The sequence below is a fragment of the Anser anser genome (genome assembly GCF_964211835.1).
Source record: "Anser anser genome assembly, chromosome: 21".
Taxonomy (NCBI): domain Eukaryota; kingdom Metazoa; phylum Chordata; class Aves; order Anseriformes; family Anatidae; genus Anser; species Anser anser.
Window position 1 is genome coordinate 6,827,675 of NC_139742.1, and position 23,371 is coordinate 6,851,045.

General features: G+C 46.5%; 1 protein-coding gene across 3 annotated transcripts; it reads left to right on the forward strand.

Annotated features, from left to right (window-relative positions):
* Window positions 1-302: 302 nt before the first annotated feature.
* On the forward strand, window positions 303-23,263 carry LRRC8A (leucine rich repeat containing 8 VRAC subunit A). Of its 3 annotated transcripts, XR_014574542.1 has the most exons (5): window positions 463-558; window positions 1,976-2,101; window positions 12,232-14,395; window positions 17,633-18,397; window positions 19,189-23,263. XR_014574542.1 is itself a non-coding variant. In XM_083807919.1 (4 exons), the coding sequence occupies exons 3-4, from the start codon at window positions 12,239-12,241 to the stop codon at window positions 17,906-17,908; spliced, it is 2,433 nt and encodes an 810-aa protein (XP_083664045.1). In that variant the 5' UTR covers window positions 303-451; window positions 1,976-2,101; window positions 12,232-12,238; the 3' UTR covers window positions 17,909-23,263. The 3 variants fall into 3 exon arrangements, 2 of the variants coding, with proteins under 2 accessions (XP_083664045.1, XP_083664044.1); XM_083807919.1 differs by lacking the exon at window positions 463-558 and adding an exon at window positions 303-451 and having other exon boundaries at window positions 17,633-23,263; XM_083807918.1 differs by having other exon boundaries at window positions 17,633-23,263.
* Window positions 23,264-23,371: the final 108 nt, after the last annotated feature.

Below are 23,371 nucleotides of genomic sequence, written 5' to 3' on the forward strand. Positions count from 1 at the left end.
TTTCCATAGGTTGGTTCTTGAGGAATGAGCGGTAAATGATGATTAAATGATTGGGTACTGACGTTAAAATATTTTTGTTCTCCTATTAAATAGCCTTGATGTTGATGCTGGTTGTATCCACTATAAACTGTAAGGCAGAGGTAAATCTTGTTATACAGGATTGTTTTCCAGAAAGAGTTTGAACTCCAAAACAGAGCTGTCCTGCCACAGGCCCCCACAGGCCCTGGGCTGAAGCCAGCGTCGCGGCTGCCCCTTTAAGACTCTCCCCATTTTGCCCCCTGCCCTGCACCAAGATGGCGCCCACGCCTTCACCTTCCCCCCCCCCTCCGCCTCATTACGCCCCCGGCGCCCTGCGTAAAGATGGCGCCCCCTTCCCTTCGCGCCCGCTCCCAAGATGGCGGCGCCCTCCTCCCCTGACTAGCGGCGGCCGCCGCCATGCCGGGCGGGTGAGGTCAGTTCCTGGGTGGGGCGGCCGCGGTGCGGTCAGGGCCGAACAAAAGGAGCCGGAACCGGCGTGAGGGAGGGAGGGGAACGGGACGGACGGGACGGCGGGGCCAGGTGGGTGCGGGTGGCGATGGTGGGGAGGCTGGGGTGCGTCCCCCCGTCCCCCCCTGCGTTCCCCCCCTCAGCGGCTGGGAGGGGACGGGCAGGGCACGGCGGGGTCTGGGGGTGCCTGAGGGGGGATCCGTGAGGGGATGAGGGGATGGCGGCGGGCGGGGAGGATGTGCTGAGTAACGGGGCGCCCAGTCCTGCCCCCCCGTGCCCGCCGCCACCGCCCTGACAGCCGGGGGGGGGGCCGGGGCTGGTGGCCCCCGGGTGTGTGGGGCGAGGTCCGGGCTCCTTCCTTTCTTCCCTGGTGGTGGGGCGGGTTGGGGCTGCTGGCTTTGCTTAATTTCTGGATTCTTTCTTAGCGGATGTTTTATATATATATATATATATATTTCTTCCCCAAAATGTGAGGTGACGTGGTAGCTCGGAGGGCAGGTGTGGGGTTGAGGCGCTGCCGGTGTGAGCGGGGTTTGGGGGGTGCTGGGCTTGGGGTGGTGCTGAGGCTGTCACCCGAGGAGACGTAGGGAGGGAAGGTCAGAGAGTCCTCTCCCTTCAAGCTTTCCTTTGTAGCAGTCTGGCACGGCTGAAATAGAATCGCTTTGATTACGAGTGGGCCACTTCAAAATCTGCCACCCCCAATGCCAGCTTTGGGAGCAGGAGGAATGTGCTCTTAGCGGAGCATCTTTACCTGTTTTTTTAGTGATATATCTTCCTTTTCCAGTGCTTTTTTCACCTCTTGTTGACAAAATGCTGTCAGAAGTTCTGCAGTCCTCCATGGCTGGGTGCTTGAGCGATCTCTCAAAGCCTAGGGTTGCTCCCTTGTCTGTTTTCTCATGCCCTGTGCTGACATGCAGGAAGCAAGGAAAAAAACAGCTGTTGTAATCCTTGGTGGTGGTGCTAAACTGCTGCTGCGTTTAACGTGAACATTGGTAGATATGTGTTGAGAAGAAAGGGAGCAGTTGCTTGAATCCAAAATTGTAAGGGAGATGATCTGCATTTTCAGATTCCTGTTGGTAACATTTAAAGTAATTTTGAACTTGTCAGGCTAGAAAGTAAGTAGTAAAGCCATGAGTTGTTATTCTCATCTGTTAAAATCTAGACCTTTCTTCCACGAGGTTAATCTCTTTTTACCAGTTTGGGTCTAGTTATAAGAGTAGAATTCCACATCTCCTTTAGCTGGGTCTGTAACACTGGCTTTTTGATAGCTTCTGGAATAACAGATGTTGGAGATTCTTTCTTCCTTGCAATTTTACTTAGTTCTTAAAGGTTTTAACATCCTAGGTATCAGGGTGTCTCTTCTTGGTTCCCGCTGTCCTTCTGAGTTATGCCTTGCATCTTAGACATCCTCTCCCAGGCTTTTACTTGACGTGGTCCCTCTGTGAACTTGATTCTCTCTTCTTTGCTGATAATCTCTGCTTAATTTCAGGGAAGCTGTTCCCATGGCGTGTGGGGAATGCAACGCTTCAGCACCCGCTCAGGATCCAGCACACAGGAACATCATCCACTTCCAGCACAGAGAACTGAAGTGCAGATAGCAGAACCCAGCTGCAGGGTAAGGGTTTCAGGCCAGCTCTGGAGTGGCGTGGTAAAGACAAAGTAATTCACTACAATGTGACTTAAATATAGTTGCAGAGCACAGGGCAGTGATGAGGTGACTGATAAAGAGCAAGGAACAAAGGTGGAGGGTGATGTGGGGAGAGTAGTGGTGTGCTTACTAAGTCTGTGAGTGCTTAGCTTGAAGATGAAGAACGAGTAAAGGAACTGAGCATTGTCCAAAGCAGAACGTAACTGTTGCATTCACCCATACGTGTAACTCCTGGCCACATAAACCTCGACTTCTCCTTGTATTAAACAGCAAGAATCTGAAAGCTGTATGTTCTCTGTTCAGTTTGGTAGCTGTTCTGTTTCCTGCAGGGTGACATTTCTGTTGCTGTAGAGGCAGCTCCTAGATAACTTTGCCCAGTTGACTGAGGAGCGCACTTGCTTGTCTCCCACGTGCGTCAATTAGGCAATGGCAGGGACTAGTTGCAGGGAACTCCCTGCCTCCTTGGTTTTCCACTAGGACAGCATTGAAAGGTGCTGCAGAGTTGCCTGCTTGTCTGCAGGATGAAAGATGCAGTCCAGATCGGTCGTTCTGAGCAATTGAGAGGTTCAGTATGCTGCTTCCAGAGAAGAAGTATCCCTAAGACTTATCTAGTGTTCTGGTTGGTGTTCTGGCAGTTCACTGCTTTGTTTTTTTTTTTGTGCCGGTCCTCTCACGGTATTTGGAAACCCTAACTTTATTCAAAGACAATGTGCATAAATAATTCCTTAAGATATGCCAGAAGCCATGTGTTAAAAGCTAACGCTTCCATGTTTGAAATGTGGAGTGCTTGAAGCCTTCCAGTGATGATTTACTGGAATGCAGTAACTCTAAGCATTCGCTAAATGCTGCTGACATTCAGAAAAATATTCTGTGGTTTGTGGTGCTCTGATGTTTTTTTAATCACAGAATTTGACTGTGTTAAGTTAGTGTTGCTGCTGTGTGATCAGAGCAGGCTTGATCACAGGCCTTCATGTAATTTTTCCACCTTGTAAAGGAGGATTTTGTTCAGTGGGGTATTTAAAAGGGAAGCAAAACTCACTTCCGGTGTTAAATTGAGCTTCTCTGGCCTCTAAGAAAACAAGGAGCACAGTCATGCAAGCGGAGAATGGAGGGGAAGGACTTAAATTTTGTGGAGGCTCCTCAGCATAAGGGGATGGATGCATAGCAATTGTTCTGATAACGATGAACTCTGAACATGCTCTGTTGCAGTGCAACAAGCCTCCTCCCTGTGCTTTTTTTCCATGTAAATGTTTTCAAAACTAACCTCAGTTTAGGATATGCAAACTACTACTGAACAGGCATTTAATGGTCTGCGTGGCTTGAAGACTTCTTGAACTCTTCCAAGCAGCTTTTTCCTGACACTGTTGATCAGATGTATTTTGTATTGCAGCGTGGGTTATCTATGGCCCTCTTGCTGCTATCAAACTGCATCTGAAACTAAAACCTGTTCAGTCGTGACCTCCCTGCTGAAATAATAATGCTTCCTCCTCCTGCGCTAAGCATTGTTAATGTTTGCTGTAGAATTACCTTGGCGATACAAAGCTTCTCTGTTGTGACAAATTTGCAAGCCATTTCTTTAGCTCCAGCCTACCTTTGTGCACAGCAGAGCCGTGCACTGGACTAGTTAATAGGTTCTGCTTTAGGCTTGTGGCTTTACCAGCTCTCTGACTGCAGGTTAGATGGCCTGTCCCTTATCTCTCACCTAATGCAGTCAGAATGTTCTGAGCTGGAAGTCACAGCCACTGTTTTGAAGCTTAGGGTCCTGAAGGCAAGTTTTGTAGTGCTGGGGATAGGTAGGTAAACATGCATGCGCTCCTCGTCTTTTGTCAGGCTGAGGCTAAATGTTGTTGTGCTGATAGCTGGTGCCTTACGTTGCTCTTGTCTGATCATCTTTCATCTTCGGTTCATCTTGTTGGGTGTTGCCACAGCCGTTTCCGAGCTAATAGATTTGTGCATGTTGTGTCAGTCTGTCAACAATCAATTATGATTACCCTTAAGAGTTTTCGCTTGCTTTGAATCTAGTCTCTTGATTTCTTAATCTCTTGTTAGATCTGTCAAAGCTCTGCTCTGCCCACCATTTGTCTTCAGCTGAAAACAGTTGTTTACCTTTTCTTGTATCGGTCTCCAAAGCTGGAATTAAATGCTGAGTAGGCTTTTGCTGCAGTTGAGGGGCTGCTTGAAGCTGGTCTGGTTGTTCCAAGTTAATGCTGTTGCTATTTTTTAATCTTAGTTATTAACAATTAATAAAATCACTTGCATTTGTCAGTACAAGGGAGTGTTCTGCAGTGTCCTGTTGGAAGAATGCTGTTATACTTTTCCAAGACAAGTTCCAGTGCCCTGTCCTTGAAGCATCTTTTCTGTGGCAAAGAGAAAATTAATTTTGGACAGCAAGCCTGTGCCCGTGTACATCCATAATGCACAAGCTGACACAGGCACTTTTCTCTGGTTCACATCACTGGAGCAAGGCATCTGACAGCGCTGACATTTCCACAGCTGTATCACACTGACATATGGTCCCTGCTCCAAGTGTCAGTGATACAGGTAACTCCAGAGTATGCTCACTTCTGTGCAGCTGGGGCAAAACGCTACCCAAAGGCAGCAAATGGGGCAGGCCAACCCAGGTCTGATTGTGCAGATGTTCTTCCGTGTACTTGTTAGGACAGGCTTGCTTGTGTGCTGTAAACAGGAGCTGTTGCACTGGGCTTAGGAAAAGGTCGGTCTTGCATCTGACAGGCAGAGTCAATTAAGAGGTTCCTATGAAATTGTAGTGAGGTGGGCTATTTTTCCTTATTTTTTCGTGAGCTTCAGTAAAAGTGTTACCCAGTTAATTTGTTTCATCCTTCTGTATCCATTGGCTTGGGTGGGGCTGCATACAGGCTGGTGAATGGTGACATGAAAACCTCCTTACTTTTCTCTCAGCATCGAGTTTGCTGGCTGCTCCAAGTGAAGAATGTAAGTGCTGGCAGCTGCTCTTCCACTAGTCTACCTGCTAGTCTGAATGGTACACACACGATATTTTAAACTTCACGTTTGCTTTTCTTGCTCAGAGGTTTTGTTCCACAGGAGAGTTTGTTGTTTTTTTTTTTTAACTGCAAAAAGGACCAATTGTAAGGATGATAGTTTATTCAGGACACTGGCATCTGGCTTCCTTGCTGTTTACTTCTGTAAACAGTGAAGGACAAAATAACTTGAGACTTACTCCATCTCATGGCTTGGACTTTTCCAGTTATCACATGGCTGTCCCTGTGCTTGGAAGGTTTTCTGAGGGGTGCATGAAAGCAGCTCTGTTTTAGCCTTCTCTTTTTATTAGACTCGGAATTAAAGGAAATCATGGGGGAGGGGACACAAATTGCCATTCCCATTTCTGATTTGCAAAGCTCTTTGCATTTCCCAGTGTTTGAACAAAGAGCTCTGTGTCCTGCCCTCCTTTAGCATTTCAGGTGGCAGCATGCTGGGGAGGGAAGCTGTGCTGTGTTGAAAGCTTATTGCAACGTGTTGTAGCTCGTCAATGATCAGGGCTATAGTCTTAAGAGCATCAGTGTTTTTCTTTCCCTTATCTACCTCTGATGCTGTCAGCAGATGAACAACTCCCTCGTTCTCTGGGCTTCTGGTAGGTAAGAAATTGTCAGCAGTGCTTGACTGCTGCTTTGCAGTGCGAGTCTTAGAAATAAGGCCACTGAGAATTAAGAATGTGAATTTCAGACTAAAGAATTGCAGGTGTCTGGCATACAAGACATCCTTGTCTGCCCATACAGATTTGTGTTATGAAATTGCCTCACTGGGAAGCTGCGTCCCACTAAAGGTAAGGACTTCCCTGATTTCAGGGAGGACCTGGAAGTAAGGGATGGAAACTTAGGAAATTCTTGGGCATGTCATGAGATCTTGCATGTAGTCCTGTTTTGCTGGTATCTCCTTTAGTAACAGAATGGCCAAAGGAAAGAAGAGGAGGCTGGATAAAGTATTCAGCAAATGATGAGTCAAGCTGACAAACTAGCCAGTGAAACTGAAGAGTGATGTTCCTGTTCGCTTTGTCCCTAGCTGGATAAGGTCAGCAGCTGCAGGCAGGAATTTAAAGCACAGCTCAGCCACGTGCCTGTCTACAGTAAGTCCATCTTCACTTGTGTAGATTGTGGTTGTTTTTTTTGATAGAGAAATTGTCCAAAGGAGAGGGTATTCATGCTCCTGCAGCAGTTGCCCTGTTTGTTCCTTGTACTTGTTAAACATCACAGGGGTCCTGAGGCTTGTGGAAAGGACTCATGCTCTTGGCTCTGTTGGTCTGATTTATTGGGTAAGATTCGTGCTGCTATATGAGCTGGATACATTGTCAGCTGGATACGTTTAATCTTGTTTCTGAATGATTCCACTATTTAGGCGTGGTATACTCAGAAAGTCCCTGTTCTTCTAAGATGAGTGATTATCTTTCTCCTCCAGGTGTGTCTAGTAAAACACAGGATTAGTACTCGGTGATGCTTATGGTTGGTTGAAGTCTGGGTGGTTTTGGCAGGCTGTTATGTAAGCCTGGAACTCCCATTTATTCTGTTGTATTGGCCTGCTCAGCACCGATGCTGTACGTGGTGGGTCGGTGCCCAGCAGGCTGATGTGGGGATGGCATACGGGCCTGGCTTGTTCATACGGGGTGGGCCCTGCCCTTCTTTCTAAGGCTGCATGGTGAGAGGAGCAAACACTCTCCTTTTGGGGAGGAGAGGTAGGGTGCAAACTCGGATCCGGGTAAATCTTCAGGCACTGGAGAGAGATGTAGCATCTAAATGGGGAATATGTGCATTGCAGAGACTTCAGGAGTGTATTTGTGGGCTGGATTGCAGGATACATCGTAATCCCGCTGTATGACAGGGAGGCTTTAGCATACAGGTCTCTCCCTGTGTGGTCTCGGATGTTGCTGCTGCCGCTCTGGGGTGTTCCACCCCGGCTCCGAATTGTGGTGCTCGACGCAGCGCTGCGTTGGTGCAGCTGGAACCCTTGAAGGTAAAGTCATTTCTTAACTGGGGGAGGAACTGCTCAGGGAACTAGCAGGGGTAGCTGGTAGAACGCTGTGGAATGTGAAAGCTGAAACACCTTGAGACAGATAGACACTTGTAAGATTTGTTTCTCAGTGTGCAATACCTAAAACCTGTCTGTTTAATTATACCTTTGGAAAACTTCCTTATGCTTCTGATTAGTCCTCAGGGCTTGAGGCATAGACGTTCCTACCTATTGGCTCATGCAGCTTTGATGAAATCAACCTTAAAACTTGAATAAAGCACTCTTTCAAAATCTCACTATCAGCCCTCTGTGTGGTGGAGGTAACTCTGTTTTGAGCAAATCACCTGTTTCTGAGCTGCAGCTGGGAAGCTCTGCAACCTGAGGGATATATGAAGGAGCTCAGAAATTTCTTCACCCGGCCTGCTCAGATACAGTGCTTCTCTCCTGGTTAAGGCTGTTCCTGCTCAGAAACTCCTTTACCGCACACTGAAGTTGGTGGGACTCTGAAGCACGATGAAAACAGCTGTGACTGTCTTGCACATCTATAACGCCCAGGAGGCCAGCCTCACTGTTGCCTGGGGATTCCTCTAGCTACACAGCACGGAGGCTGAAGTTTCATGATCCGGTCTCTGGATTGACCTCTGCAGCAAACTGCTCACACATCTCCCTCTGCCTGTCCCACTCAGCTTGTGTGTTCGTGCTCAGCCTTCAGTGAGGCTCCGTGACCCAAGTGACTTAGCAAATGACGCTTTTTCTCAGGAAACACTTTACTGCTGACAAAGCACGCTGGAGTTCAGTTCCTGAAGAGCAGAGGCTTGAGATCTCTGCAGTTTTCTTGCTGTTCTTATGGAGCTCGGTCTGGTTTTGGTCACGAGGGAGGTCACTTTTGTTTTGGCCAGCTGTCTTCATGTGAGAACTGTTCCTAGTCTTAAACCAGAATAATATCCTCCTAAATAGCTATTCTGCTGCCCATGTACTTGGTGAGAGTCTGGGTTTCAGCTACCTGCTTGATTTCTCTATGGTGGTTGGACCCTTGGTCCCTCTGGGAAGAATCCTTTGGTGCAGGGGAGCACCAGGTGGCAGAGGTGGCCCCTGAGAATCTGACTTGAAAGCCTGCAGTCATCAACCCCACAGCAAAACTGCCTGCCCCAGTCCAGGAGGGAGTGTTGCAACAAGAATCGTGTTCTAAGACGATTACAAAATGGATGACTACAAAATAAAGACAACACTTGCATCTCGATGCAGAACAGTCATCGGCCTTTCAGGAGCTAGAAATGGATTGCGTACGTGGGAAGTCTGTGCGAGGAGGGACGCAGCTTTTCCTCCTGCTTTCTCCAGTTTTTGGTGGTCAGTTTTCCCTTTCACTGCAGATGCTGCAAGATTAGATAAGACACGGGGAAATTCCAGCTTCTGCGAAGTGATCCCTTGTTTTATTGCTTCTCATCTGGGATTCAAACAGGGTTTTTGCCACTGCCAGGAGAAGCGGGGACTGGCTATGAATGTCTTTGTCTTCCTCCAGTGACCCTATCATTGTTACTGGAGGGCAGGGGATTTCCTGCTCCACTGTGTCAGGGTTTAATCGCTGATATTGAGCGGTAATGCACTATCATGGGACATCGAAAGAAATGACTTGTGAGCTGCCTTGTAACTGCACAATGTAAAGGCAGATTTCCTACCCCATGTGACGGGTAAATAGAATTAGGGAGCCTGTTGCCCTAATTTCTTGCTGCTTCCCTTCCTAGCTGTCTCGAGGTACAAATCAAAGTAAACACAGTCAGACTGTTGCAAGAAGTAGTTAAGTATTTCCTGGCTTGAGTAGAACTAGCAACCCAGCTCTACAACTCAAGCCTGGAAATGCCTTCACTGTGAGACTGGTTCCTGAAGAGACCTCTTCCCTATTTCATAACCCTGCCAGGGACATCTGTGAAGGGCTAACAGTGTCGCAAAAGCTTTTCTACCAAGAGTAGCGAAGCACAGGAAGAAAGAGGATAGGATCTTTGGAGAGAAGTGGTATATAGGCAAGAGGAAAGTTTTTTTTTTTATTATTTTTTTTATTTGGTGTAGGGTAGGAGTGAGGAGTTGTTTCAGCAGGGAACAGTTCTTTAACAAACAGCATCACTGCTCTCACTGCACGTTCCTGTAAGGAAAAGAGGGATGGGATTCTGCACAGCCCTATGGGAGAGCAACGAGTGGTGCAGCAGCATTTGTTACCTCTTAGAAGTAGTTTGGAAGGAACAGTTGACAGAAGCTCTGCACTGCACCTGGCAGGAGTGTTTAGGATGGATGTGGACTAGCTGGGAGGCTGCTACTGGACTTTGATGGACCCTTAGGGTGGTGTGTGGCTCTCACAGCCGCCCTGACTGGTAGAACAAAAGCTTGGCTTTCCTGTGAGCATGGATGGATTTGGGAAGCCAAACCAAGTTAAATGTTCCAGCAGATGGCTGCAGGAGCTGTTGGTGTCCTTGCTTTGCAAAGCTTTCCAGGCTTTCAGTTGGATCATAGAAGTGCAGGACTCCCCTCTGATCGCAGCGGAAGGGATGCAGAGGGTTTGTATTCTCGTTTGTTTTTCCTTGTGGTATTGCAATACGTCAGCCGGCCTGCCTGGCTCTCGCTCTCCAGTAGCTGACCTTCCTGGTTCCTCTTTGAGTTGTTTCTCTTGTGCTCTCATGGCCTGGTGTAGTGGGTGTCTGACAAAAAAATCAGGGTTGGGTCCTTCTGAGAAGGGAAGGAATGGATGGGTAAGGAAACTGGGATAGCATAAGAAGTATGTCGGTGGTGATGAAAAATGTCAGAGCTATAGATTCTCCCTCAGAAAATATGAATATGAAATTGAGTTTGACTCTGAATCATGTCTGTGTGGAAAAACTGGGGAGGCATGCGTTGCTAGGACCTGCAGTGAATCGACCCTTTTAATAACTGGCTTAATTTGAGGTGTTCTAGAGTGCAGGGGGAGTAAAAGTTTCTGAACCCCGTTTTATCCTGGAATTAATATTCCTGTAGTGTGCGCAGACAGCACTTCTTAAAGCTACCTTGCACATGGACTCTCCTTGTGACGGATGTATTCAGGGAAGGAAGCTGAGGCACAGCTGAAATGCCTTGCCCAGGGCCTTGCAGCAAGCTAGCCACAGGGCTGGGAGGGGGGCTCTGAATTCCTAGTCAGCCCTCTTGTTCTGGTTGCTCAGGTGCTGTTCAGAAGCTGTTCTGTTTTCCTGCTCTTCCCTGTCCCTGTCAATGTGTAATCCTCTTGCCCCAATTTGCATGGCGCACTCCGCAGAGGCGTGCCTGCCACCTCACTTGTGTCCTGCCCCCAAACAGGGCAGCAGTTGCTTCTGATAATGCCGTGTGTGGCCGTCTTCATCCCTTGTTTCTGCAGTGTCCTTCAGACTTCCAGGAGGAGCTTCAAACCCATTCTTCCACAAGGCATAGAAAACCCAGAAGCTTGACTGGTTTGTGATCGCATGAGTTTACTGGTTGGTAAATTCCTAGATTTGCTGTTGTGCTTTGTCTTAGTGAACTTCCGAAACAGATATTGCCGCTTTCTTTCAATGTTCCCCCCTTCAAAAAAAAAATGTATCTAGGGTTACCCCAGTCTGTGTTCTGTAGTGGATTAACACAGTACTGGAACCGGGTGGGCAGGAGGGCAAATGCTTCTTCAGGGATGGCTGTCCTCACTCAGTCTACCTCTTGCAGCCTTCCCAAGTAGGACTACGTTGGCATTTGCTGTTTGTTTATTGTTGCAGGTGGCAAACCAGGGAATAACGTTCTGTATTTAGTGTCCCTAGGGCATGTGGTGCTTCTGGAGCTCACATTAGGAGGGGCTTCCTTCGCAGTTCTGTGCTGGATAAATACAAACTTCAGTTCTACAAAAGCAGATGGTGTGGGCATGCTGACTAGCCAGTGCTTTATAAAAACCTGCTTCTGAGCCTGCAGCCCCCCAGGGCTTGTCAGGACAGTGTCTGAGTGTTATGAGGAAACGTGCTCGAACCTTTGGTCTTCCTCCGTTACGGCTGAATTGATGGGAGTCTCAGAATGACTGAGAGCTTTGTGCTTCTGCTGCTGAACTTTGCCAGCAAGCGTGATGTGATAGCACTGCTTGCCATGAGAACAAGGTACAACGATTTCGTGAACTTCATTTGTGTTGATCATTCATCAGATATGTGGAAAGTTTCTGAGCTTGCAGTTCCACGAATTGGTCAGGCTCCTGGGTTTTCTATGGGTTGAGGAAGAACGCGTTTGAAGTTCCTTCTGCAAGCCTGAAGGACAGAATGAGCACTGCCACAAGGTCTCTGCTTCCCAGAACCTTTTGGTTTCCTTTGTGACACTTAAATCCCAGCTGAGATGAACTGTGGGTGGGAGTGGTTGCTCAAGGAAGTGAGTTTGTATTTAAGTATGTCGCCCCCTTCCTATGCTTCTGAGGTGAATAAGACAAAGAGCAGCTGTTACAGGATTTCAGTAATGATCTATCAGAGGGCAAGTAATTAATTTTTTCCTTGAAGAATTGCAAAGAGGAAAGCCACAACTCCTGTGGAAGGAAAAGGCATAAGATTGGGCAACTTTGTTCTCTTTTCCAGCTTTCTTGATTAAATGTGTTGAGTTGCATCAGTCAAGTGGTTCTAGGAAGTATAACTATAATGCTGTTTGAGTCATGCAGTGTAGAACTATTTACTCTGTAAAAGAGTAACAGACTCATGACCACTATGCTGTGTGTGGGGGTTTTCTCTCCTAACAATGCTGGCAAATTCCTTCATCCTGAAATAAAATCCCCAGATAAAACTGCGACCTTCCAGATACTGTTCTGGCAGTGTAGTTTAGGCTGGTCCTGGGAGCTTGCTGTAGGTGTGAATTTCTTAACCGCAGACTTCTAATGACAAGTATCAGTTCTGATGGCTTGTGACAGCTCATTTGTCAGGGAAAACAAAAATAGCTTCACAGCCACAGCTGTAGCAAATTACTCAGAGGTAGCCTTGTTCATTTGTGTCCAAGTGACTTGAAACAGGGACTCAAATAATTCCACTCTTGCTGTGCCAGCACTTAAAACGTGAGGTTTCCCGATACCCTCTAGAGACGCAGAACAAAAGAGTTGAAGTTAGTAATGCCTGCTTGTGTTTTCCTTTCAGGTGAATCATGATTCCAGTCACTGAGTTGCGATACTTTGCTGACACGCAGCCAGCATACCGCATCCTGAAGCCATGGTGGGACGTCTTCACGGACTACATTTCCATAGTAATGCTGATGATCGCAGTGTTTGGAGGGACACTTCAGGTCACCCAGGACAAAATGATTTGTTTGCCCTGTAAATGGGTTACCAAAGACTCCTGCAATGACTCTGTCAGAGGCTGGACAGCCGTAACCCCGGAGCGCACCTACTATAACTCCAGTCTTGTTCCCTCTGCTGATACAGGGCCGACGGGGATCCGGTATGATTTGGACCGGCACCAATATAACTACGTGGATGCGGTGTGTTATGAAAACCGCCTTCACTGGTTTGCCAAGTATTTCCCTTATCTGGTGCTGCTGCACACTCTCATCTTCCTGGCTTGTAGCAATTTCTGGTTCAAGTTCCCACGGACCAGCTCCAAGCTGGAGCACTTTGTGTCTATTTTGCTTAAGTGTTTTGACTCTCCATGGACAACGAGGGCATTATCTGAGACGGTGGTGGAAGAGAGTGATACCAAGCCGGCGTTTGGGAAAATGAATGGCTCCATGGACAAGAAATCCTCCACAGTCAGTGAGGATGTGGAAGCCACTGTTCCCATGCTGCAGAGAACAAAGTCTCGAATTGAGCAAGGGATCGTGGACCGGTCTGAGACGGGAGTCTTAGACAAAAAGGAAGGTGAACAGGCCAAAGCACTTTTTGAAAAAGTGAAAAAGTTCCGTACACATGTGGAAGAGGGAGATATAGTGTACCGCCTCTACATGAGACAGACCATAATCAAAGTAATCAAGTTCATCCTGATCATCTGCTATACCGTTTACTATGTCAACAACATAACGTTCGATGTTGACTGTAAAGTGGACATTGAGAGCTTGACTGGCTACAGGATGTACCGCTGTGCTCATCCTTTGGCCACTCTCTTCAAAATCTTGGCGTCTTTCTACATCAGTTTGGTGATCGTCTATGGCTTGATCTGCATGTACACGCTCTGGTGGATGCTGAGGCGATCGCTCAAGAAGTACTCCTTCGAGTCTATCCGGGAGGAGAGCAGCTACAGCGACATTCCTGACGTGAAAAATGACTTTGCTTTTATGCTCCACCTGATTGACCAGTATGACCCCCTTTACTCAAAGCGCTTCGCTGTCTTTCTGTCGGAGGTGAGTGAGAACAAACTGCGGCAGCTGAACCTCAACAATGAGTGGACTCTGGAGAAGCTGCGCCAGAGGATCACCAAGAACTCCCAGGACAAGCTGGAACTGCATCTGTTCATGCTGAGTGGCATTCCTGACACAGTTTTTGACCTCATTGAGCTGGAGGTCTTGAAGTTGGAGCTTATCCCTGATGTCACTATTCCCCCAAGCATCGCCCAGCTCACCAGCCTTAAGGAACTATGGCTCTACCACACCGCTGCCAAAATTGAGGCTCCAGCCCTTGCCTTCTTGAGGGAGAACTTGAAGTCTCTGCACATCAAGTTCACAGACATCAAGGAGATTCCTCTTTGGATTTACAGCCTGAAGACACTAGAGGAGCTTCATCTGACGGGGAATCTGAGCGCTGAGAACAACCGGTACATCGTAATAGATGGACTGAGGGAGCTGAAGAGGCTGAAGGTGTTGAGGTTGAAGAGTAACCTCACCAAGCTGCCACAGGTGGTGACGGATGTTGGTGTGCATCTTCAGAAGCTTTCCATCAACAATGAGGGCACCAAGCTCATTGTTCTCAACAGCCTTAAGAAGATGGTCAACCTGACAGAGCTGGAGCTGATCCGTTGTGACTTAGAACGCATTCCTCACTCCATCTTTAGCCTCCACAATCTGCAGGAGATAGACCTGAAGGACAATAACCTCAAGACCATTGAGGAAATCATCAGCTTCCAGCACTTACATCGTCTCACTTGCCTTAAATTGTGGTACAACCACATTGCCTACATCCCCATGCAAATAGGCAACCTCACCAACTTAGAGCGCCTTTACCTGAATCGGAACAAGATAGAAAAGATCCCCACCCAGCTCTTCTATTGCCGAAAACTTCGGTATTTGGATCTCAGCCACAACAACTTGACTTCCATACCGCCGGACATAGGACTCCTCCAAAATCTGCAGAACCTGGCTGTGACAGCCAACAGGGTAAGTGAGAAAACGCAAGCGTTCCTATGTGAGTAGAAGTAGCTCTGATACTTCCATTGTCTGTGTGATTAAACATGGTACCCTGGTGTGTGAAATACTCCTGGCACTGCTGTTCTGTTTAAACTCTCAAGCTTTTGTTTCTCTCTGAGGGTTTTATCTAAGGCAAATAACTCCAGGGGCCATTCTTTCTTTGAACACCTCTTGTTTTGTAGCACTTCTTATCTTGCAGTGAAATTGCTTTTAAGTGGCAGTTGGAGGCTATTTCATAAATCCTGTCTTAATTGTTTCTTTGCAGTTGGAAGCTTGTATTCTCTAGATTGACATCAGATTTGGGCTTAAAATGAAGGTCTGAGAAACGATAGTCTTAATTTAGCACTATCCACTTAAGCCTATGTACTTCCACTGTGTGTGTACACCATGACAGCAGCCATCTAGGGGGTGTGTGGCTCACGACTTGGCATGTAGCACTCCTCATTTCTGGGGAATACTCTATAGTTCAGTCTTGTAAAATACATTTGCGTGAGAAGCTGAAAATGGACAAACTTGAGAAAAGTGATTCTTGAGCTGTCACACGTGAAATGCATTGTCTTGTTCCACAAAGGTGATTTTCCAGAAGGCAGGTTTGTTCTCTCCATTGTGCGTACTCTTACTCAGGAGAGTGAACTGCACCAGGTTCATTACTTGACGGTCAGCTGGATGTGAAAGTGAACTGACAATTCTTTCCTACTGAGGGTAGGAGGTGTGGTGGCACCTCGCTGTGCCTCACTCTGGTGGCTGCGTGCCTTCTTGGGTAATCCCAGGTAGGGGAAGTCTGAGCTCGAGCTGTCCGAGTGCAAGGCAGGTTAGAAGGGATGGCTGTGTGCTATGCTGCCTAGTTGCCCTTGTGTCAGAAGTTCAATTGCTTAAAGCAAAATGTACCCACGGGTTTTCTTGTATCTTTGTTCTGTGTTTGGGATTAAGGAGACTCCGTTTACCAGGTAGCACAAAGATCAACCTGTGACTGCACAGGCTGTGCTGGGCTGGAAGACTCCCTGAGGCCTTCATTCACTGTTTGCTGAAGTTTGCCATGCAAAAGGCTCTAACAGAACTGTACGAAGTACAGACAGATGGATGAGTGGCTTCTGGGTTCTCAGTGAGCATGCAGTAGAACTGTCCTGGTTTTCACTGCCATATATCGAGACCCTTACTGCTACTGGCAGGATGTGTCCATAACTCTGAGGTTGGACTAGATGATCTTGGAGGTCTCTTCCAACCTAGACGATTCTGTGATAACTGAACACTGTCACGTTCTCTGAGAGAAGCAGACACAGCAGCTCGAGGACTGTGTGGCTTTTGCAAGGCAAACATTCTCAGATCAAGTTTTTACTTTCTAACGCAGTTCAGTACGACAGAGTTTCTAAAACTCCAGCCAGTGTTTTTAGGTTAGTATCTGAAAGTTTTTAAGCCTGTCTGCACCCCTGAGGAATAACAGCAAGCAGCAGCCACTCGACTGTCCCAGTTCAATAGCTGCTCACTCGGTTTCCCCAGCGCTAGTGGCCTGGGTGGCTGTGCATCAGTTTGCATGGATGGCTTAAGCTCTGGTGAACTTCATGGTACGCACACATGGCTTCATACTGGGTTAAAAGCTAAAATATTTTCTCAGGGTGAGTGTGGCTGATGGGTCACCACACCTTCTGAGGATGGTGTTAAGCGAAGAGGAGGAAGTTTTTAACAACTCTCAAGCTGCTGTTCCTAACTCTGTCCCGTTTGTCTTCTGGCAACCTCGCAAACAGAGCTTCCTGAGGGTTAATCTGCAGTATAGGCTCTGCAGTTTTGGGGTGGAGCCTCTCTTGGAGGAAGAGGAGTTGGAGGCAGCTCCGCTTTCTGCATCAGAATATGGCACCACCCTGTTTTCTCTGCAAAAATATTAATGCAGCAGGGAAGGTGGAGCAGCCTTCGTGCCAGCGTGTTCCGAAGCGGAAGGTGGTGAGGCCCTAGTGCAGCAGCTAAGCTGCTTATATCCCTTGCAGGTGCCTGGGCAGTGCCACAGTTACCCTGGGGCTCAGACAGCCTGGTTATTTACCAGGGAACAATGACAGCAAGAAACAAAAACTGGTAGGCTGGCATTTCCCAAGGCCAGGAGTTACCTCAAATGTACTTTCTTAGAAAATAGATACTCCTGGAGTTGGCTGGTACCAGTGTACGGTTCTGGGAAGCAGGCCATAGCATGCTGCTTCCTTCCTAAACCAATACTTGTCCCTTAAATAACTGTATTATTTTCAAGAGTCTGTAATCATTTGATTGCACGTTGCTGTTTGCATAACACTTGATAGTAGCAATGACACTGGCTGAATTTAAATGCATTTAATTGGTCTTGTCTTGGCTTTTCATTGGACTCAATCTCATTCAGAACTGATTACAGCCAGTTCAGCTGTATCATGCATAATTCAAGTTGTAAAAAAGGCATGTCTGGGCTTAAGGGCAAATAAGTCTTCATGAGACTTTAAGGAGAGAGTACTGAATTGGTGCATTTAATTCCTGTCCTAGTATTTGTTAAACCTTAGCTATATTTTCTTAGAAATTCACTAGAAGGAGGACTGGGCTAATAGAAATAAGTCTTAGTAAATTAGCGACTTAAATTAGTGACTTAAATTAATCACTTGAAGGTGGTGGTGGGAAAGCTAACAGTTGCTCGCTTCGTGCTTTGTAGCACTGTCATTGTCGTCCCCCCCTCCTCCAAAAAAGCCACGCGCTTTGGAGCCTAGAACATCCTTGCAGCATTTCCAAGCCCTGCAGAAATGACGGAAGACTGCTTGCAGTTCTGAGGGCCTGGAAATTATACCCACGTAGCTTTGCTCCAGGAAACGGAAAGGGCGTGCATAAAAACCCAGCGTTTTGTGTATGTAACGGAAGTGTACAGCACGAAGACTGAAGAATGATCTGGTTTAAAGCAGTTAGTATAATAAGATCTCAAAGCCTAGAGGTACCAAACAGTTATGAGGTCTGCTGGCAGGGCAGTGCTCCGAGAGGAGCTGGAAAAGACATGACTACTGGGAGAACTGTGGTGGGAAGCCTTATGGTGTGGTGACTCCTACTTTGGGAGCAGTCCTTGTGGTGGAAAGCAGGAGCTCACCTAAGGGAGAAGTGGATGACTGAAAACTCTGTAAAGCCTGGAACACTGTGTGCACTTGTTTGAGCCTGTTCTGTTTGGTGACTTTGCCAGTGATTGTGTTTTGTTTTTTTTTTACTCCCCTTCAGATCGAGAGTTTACCACCAGAGCTGTTCCAGTGCAGGAAGCTGAGAACCTTGAACCTGGGAAACAATGTGCTGCAGTCCCTCCCCTCCCGGGTTGGAGAGCTGACAAATCTCTCACAGATCGAGCTGCGGGGGAACCGCTTGGAGTGCCTGCCAGTGGAGCTGGGAGAGTGTCCTCTGCTGAAACGTAGCGGGCTGGTGGTAGAGGAGGACTTGTTCAACACGCTGCCCTTGGAAGTCAAAGAGCGGCTGTGGAGGGCAGACAAAGAACAAGCCTGAGCCCCTGAAAGAAGGGAAAAACCTCTGACCAGCTAGAAGGAAACACAAGGCCATTCCAGTCCCCTTTTTCCCAGATCCTCCCCTTCCTCCCCTCCAATCACTATCAGACTAGCCAAGGAGTCCCTAAACAATCATGACTCTGACTGAGGCTGCTTCTTGCCTCAGATGCAGGATGGGGAAAGCTTGGGATCAGGATGAGGATCAAGGCAGGTTAGATGGCTTCTGAGCAAGGGCCGGTGGGATAAGAGGTGTTGCTGCTCTTCTGGACAGGAGGTGGGGTGAGGTGGATGGTGCTGGTGAGAAGAAATGACCTTTGAATGAAGGAGAACAGGAAACACGGGGATTGCTGCACTGCCTCAAATGGGGATTTTATGTGTCAGGGACTGAGAGTGTCCAGTGTCCTGCAAGCAAGAATCAAGAGCCTAGGAAACCTCCTGAACCTCCATCTCTGTGACACCTGGTACAGTTTCCCTCCAGCTCAGCAATTCAGTAAGTGAGGCCCTGCAGTGGGGGTAAGATAGGATACAGGCAGCGGATTTCTATCTAGATGTTGGCATTAGGATTCGGGGGGTAAATTTATCTCAGACATCAGCTTGGATGCAGGATCATTTTTTGTTACTAATTGTATTTCCCTCTTGCACTTGACATGCTGTCCTCTGCCCCTAGGGAAGGAATCGGTCCTCCCCCCAACTCAGTCTGCACATTTGAGGTTGCACTATTTTAACAGTTTCAAGTCACCTGTGCTGATGAGCAGATCACACAGCGTCCTTCTCCAACTGAGGTGTTGGAGGCACTAACTGAAATAATTCCAGAGCTTTAGCCTGTTCTGAAATGGATGGTTGTAGTACAAGCGGGAGAAGATCTGGATAAAGAGCGGTTGGAGTGTATAATTCGTTCTCCCAGAAGCACTGAGTTACTTCAGGATCTGGCTTTTAAAGTTTTCAATTTTAAATTCCTGGTATTCTGTCATGTGGCAAATGCGAACACAAAACTGACCAGTGTGTCAAGGTCTCTCCCAGGGTCGATTGGTGTTTATGGTAAAGAGGAATGCTCAGTTTTCCTCTGCCCCCTCCCCATGAAGTTGTTAGATGTGTTGCCAAGTGTTCTTTAGGAGCACAAACCACAGACCTGCTTGATTTTGGTTTTTATCCTGTTGCCCTTCTCACTTTAGCAGCTGTCAGTTCCTGTTACACCTCTTGTGCTACATAAGAGGCTAATCCCAATTGAACTCGGTGCTGGAAAAGTAACCTGTCCTCCTGTTTCGTTCCCCCATTGTTAAGGAGCAGTCTGAGAACCCTCTGTGGACTGAGCTTGAAATCCCTGGGACAGAGCAGCCTTTATTGAAACAAGCCTGACCTGTTTGGTATTGTTTGACAAAACCCTGCACTGGCAGAGGTAGATAACTCGTGATAGCTACTGCTAAACGTGTCCTCGAGGTGGGGTGGTGAAGGTGTGCCTGCAGTACACCCTAAGTCTGCGCTTTTCCATCAGAAGGAAGAGGAGAGGCTCGTGGACTTGCAGGTCCCGGTTGCAATACTCTGCATCAAGCCGGTAGGTCGTCTGCGAGGTGGAGTGCTGCAAGCTGAGGCATCGAGTGTTTTGGAGGCCTCCCGTGTGTGTGAAAGGGGGAAGCTGCAGCCGTCTCCGAGAGCGGTTCCTGGCAAATGGCCAGCGAGAGCACTGGCTTAGCAAATCCCGGTGATCCCTTGGGTGTTGGTGCACTAGGGCACACTATGGCTTTCTTCATCAGATGTAAGATATGAAATATGCACACTAAATACGCCGAAACCATGGACAATGTTAAATGGGCTCTGGATTTGTTGATGTTCAGATGCTTAAATAAAGCTACATTAAAATCTAGGAAATCTGTTTATAAAACTGCTTTTAAGGAAGATGTAAATTCTGCCTCCCTTAGTTCATCATGAGAAGTCTAAACAGTCCAGGGGAATAACGTAATTAAATCTCCTTATCTGGAAGGCAAGGCACTCTAAAAGCTCTTCTTGTTTGTAACAGGGTTAGCCTGGTGAAATCGTGTTAGGGTTGGGGCCACTGCTGAAGCAATGGGGGAAGAAAGTTACTCCAAAATGCGCTGCATCAGAGCAAACGCTGGTGCTCAGAAGCGTTAATGCTGATGCTTCTTGGATTGGACTCATTCACGCGAGCGTTTTTGGATTGACGGGAGAGGAATTGCTAGGTGGACTTAATGCTGCTTAAGTAAGGCAGGAGTGGCTTTAGGCTTACCGACAGTAATGCTGTTTTCCAGCCCGTCCCTCTTGGTGGCTGCAGGGGCAGGGTGAAGGGTGTATTGGAGGGTGAAGGAAGCCTTTTTTTTTCTTCCTTATTTGGTGCCAAAATATTGTGCTGGAGAGCAATCGTAATTGAATAGAGGCTTGAACTCTGTATTGTATTCAAGGCCATTGGGTAATTGGTTTACAACATGTGCATTTTAGGCTAGGCAGGGCTGAAAAGGCATTGCACCTTGCAGAGTTTTAACCTAGCTTACAGGAACAGAATTTTAACCTAGCTTACGGGAGCAGAGGGATTTCTCCTGTGTGTCTAGGTCATCGTGGATGAGTGCTTTGACTCTTGATTCTAGGTGCGATGCTAGTTATGCAATTAAACTCTGTGCAGCTAGGCTAGAATTTTCTATAAGCAGCTCCTGCTTATATGCTGCAGTGCTTCTAGAAGCTTGTAAGTCTCCTGAACTGCATATGTCAGTGCTGAATTCATAGAAGTGGGCAATATTCTGCTAGAAGCGAGAATCTCTAACTTCTATCAAATACCAGAGCTACGCTGCTGCTTGCTGAGTAGACTGTCCTATGCCTGAGGTCTACAAAGCAATTTTTAAGACAGGCCAGTATTGATCGTGCATGGAAACACTAGCTTTTTGCTCCTATTTCGATATTCCAAGCTCAATTTTTCAATCATGGCTGCTAGGGCTTGAGATAGCTTCCTGGGTGGCAAAATTGGAATAAGCAGTCTGATAAGTTCCTGTACCAGAAACACAGGTGGCACGAAAATAAATCGCCTTTCTGGAAGATGGCATTATTTACTATCTGCTCCTCACATGTGCTTTTTGGTCTTCCATGAGATAGATACTGGTTCCAGAGTATCAGTTTCCTATGATGAAATGGAAGAAGCTTTAAAACTTCAAGGATAGGGTCTAAACCACGAGGTCCTGAACACGTTTGCTGCTTAAGACTCCAGCAAAACTCAACCCACAGCACAGTGAGCCAGTCCACTTCCCATACCTGTCTGGATTGCTCAGTTTGAGGGATGAGCTTACATCAGCAATCCCTCCCCATTTGCAAGCACTTGATCAGTGAATATTATATTTTTTATTTTCTTTCAAGTCTGTCAGCCTGAAGCTTAGCTTTTTCCGACACAGATCTGTATGTTCAGAAAAAATTTCAACCGAAGCAGACAATCAACAGGTCAGCGTCTTATTTTCCTGGCCTGTCTTTTCAAAGCACTCTAGTTAATAGCAAAACAAGTTTATTAGCTGCTAAACTATAAAAGCAACTTGAATTAAAACTGTTTCCTTAATAGCACTGCTGAGCTGAATGAGTTCTTGGAGCCCCTGTTGATGATCACAAGCATGATCATCCCATGCTAGGACTGAAGGTTAGTAAAATGGAATTCTACCTTTCCTGCTAAATACCCCAAAAAGTAGTAAGTTGCAACTAATTTTTTGAACTAACTGTAAGGCAAAGGATACCAAACCCATTAAATATGTTAAAACTCACTGTATCTCTGAAACTATGCACTGGAATGTAAGCTGAAGCTTTTCTTTAAGATTGATTTCTGAATTTACTATTTGGTCTCTAGCTAATTCAGCAGCTGAAATTAATTTCCTCTGCTGGTCTGAATGGTTAAACAGAAGCCCAATACAAGCTGTTACTGGTATCTTTCATGATGTGGTGTTCTTTGGTATTATCTGTCACTTCTGGAGAATGTCCTACCTCATTTTTTATTTTTTTATTACCATTTATACACTCCATTTAGCTCGCTTCATTTTAATTAAAGCAAGTTCTTGGTGTTCAGTACCATAAATAGTATTAAGTGGCTTTCTGTTGCTGAACCACACCGTGGGTCCTCTTCTTTTGCTCTAAGAAACGATTCTAGGAATTTCAGAACAACGTCGCATCCTTTTCAGGGGATGTTGTGTATGGGGAGGAAAAAAGGCTTGAATGTTGTTGATTCAACAGCCGTGACATCGTTTCCCTTCCTTACCTTTTTTCCTCTTTAGAAAGGGACTCGCACGGTTTGAATTCTCTGAATTTTTTTTCTTCTCCCCTTCAGGGGAGGAATAGTTTTTTCATTGAGAGCTGTGCCTTCTCCAGACGTTAAGGTAACTTCTCCACTGAGGCACTTGCTTCTTCTAGAGTATTTGCAATTGTTTCTGCCTGAAGCCAGCTCTTCCCTCTGATTCTTTTCCGTTCAAATGTGGAGAGCATGGAGAGATTTCTTAAGTGTCAGCATGACTTTTCTCACTGAAGAACAATCTTGTCATACCATAAACAGTAGCACCATCTACTCTGAAATGTTACCAAAGGTAAGGCTGTGTCAGCACTAAATACTAAAGTTCTCATTTAAGTTTCACTTTGATTTATTTTCCTCCTCATTGCATCTTTTTTTTTTGACTGCTGTTTGGCCACACAGCAGATCCTGTACTCTTAATAAGCATGTGCCAAAACAGAATGGATTTTGTCCTACCTGCATTGTGACAGTGCATGAAGCAGAACTGGAACTGGACAAAGGTATTGTTGGTCTCAAACCTTTCTCTATCTCCATTGCTCCAGCTGCAGTGACAGGTTAATATTAACTGCTTTGGAAGCATAAAATCCTCCAGAAGTCTTGTCTGAAATCCCTTTTCAAAAGTAACTGCATCTTAGTTGTCGGAGTCCATCAATTCAAGTGAACTTTATGTGAAATTGCACAAAGAAAGGCTTAATTTGGAATTTCTGGAAATACCCGTCTATTCCTCTCTGTCTCCTTTAAAGGAAGTTAATTGAACAATGGGAAAAATTTTTCAACTTAATGAGAAGGGGGCTAATTGGCCTGAGTCATCTTTAAAGCTGACAAACGCATCCATTTAAGTAAGACACTACTCATGGCTTAAACATTGCTCACTCCCATTTTGTAGTTGTGCTCGCAGGGTTGTGGTTTGGCATCTGAGACCTGCAACTTGGTGTAACATTTTGGAATCATGACATTCACTTTGTACGTGGGATTGTTTGGGCAGCTGATCAACAGCACCTCCACCTTAAGCACTGAAGGCTGCTATTGTTTTCTCTGAAAGACTTGTAAGACTGGACACTTTAACAGAATAAAAAAATTAATTTTTAATTTGCATTTTCCTTTTATGTCTGTTTTCTTTGGTTTCCTGTATGCAGAGGCACATAGCCTCTGACAATCTCACTCTTCAGAAGATGGATGTTAATAATTCTAGCTGTTGTGTAG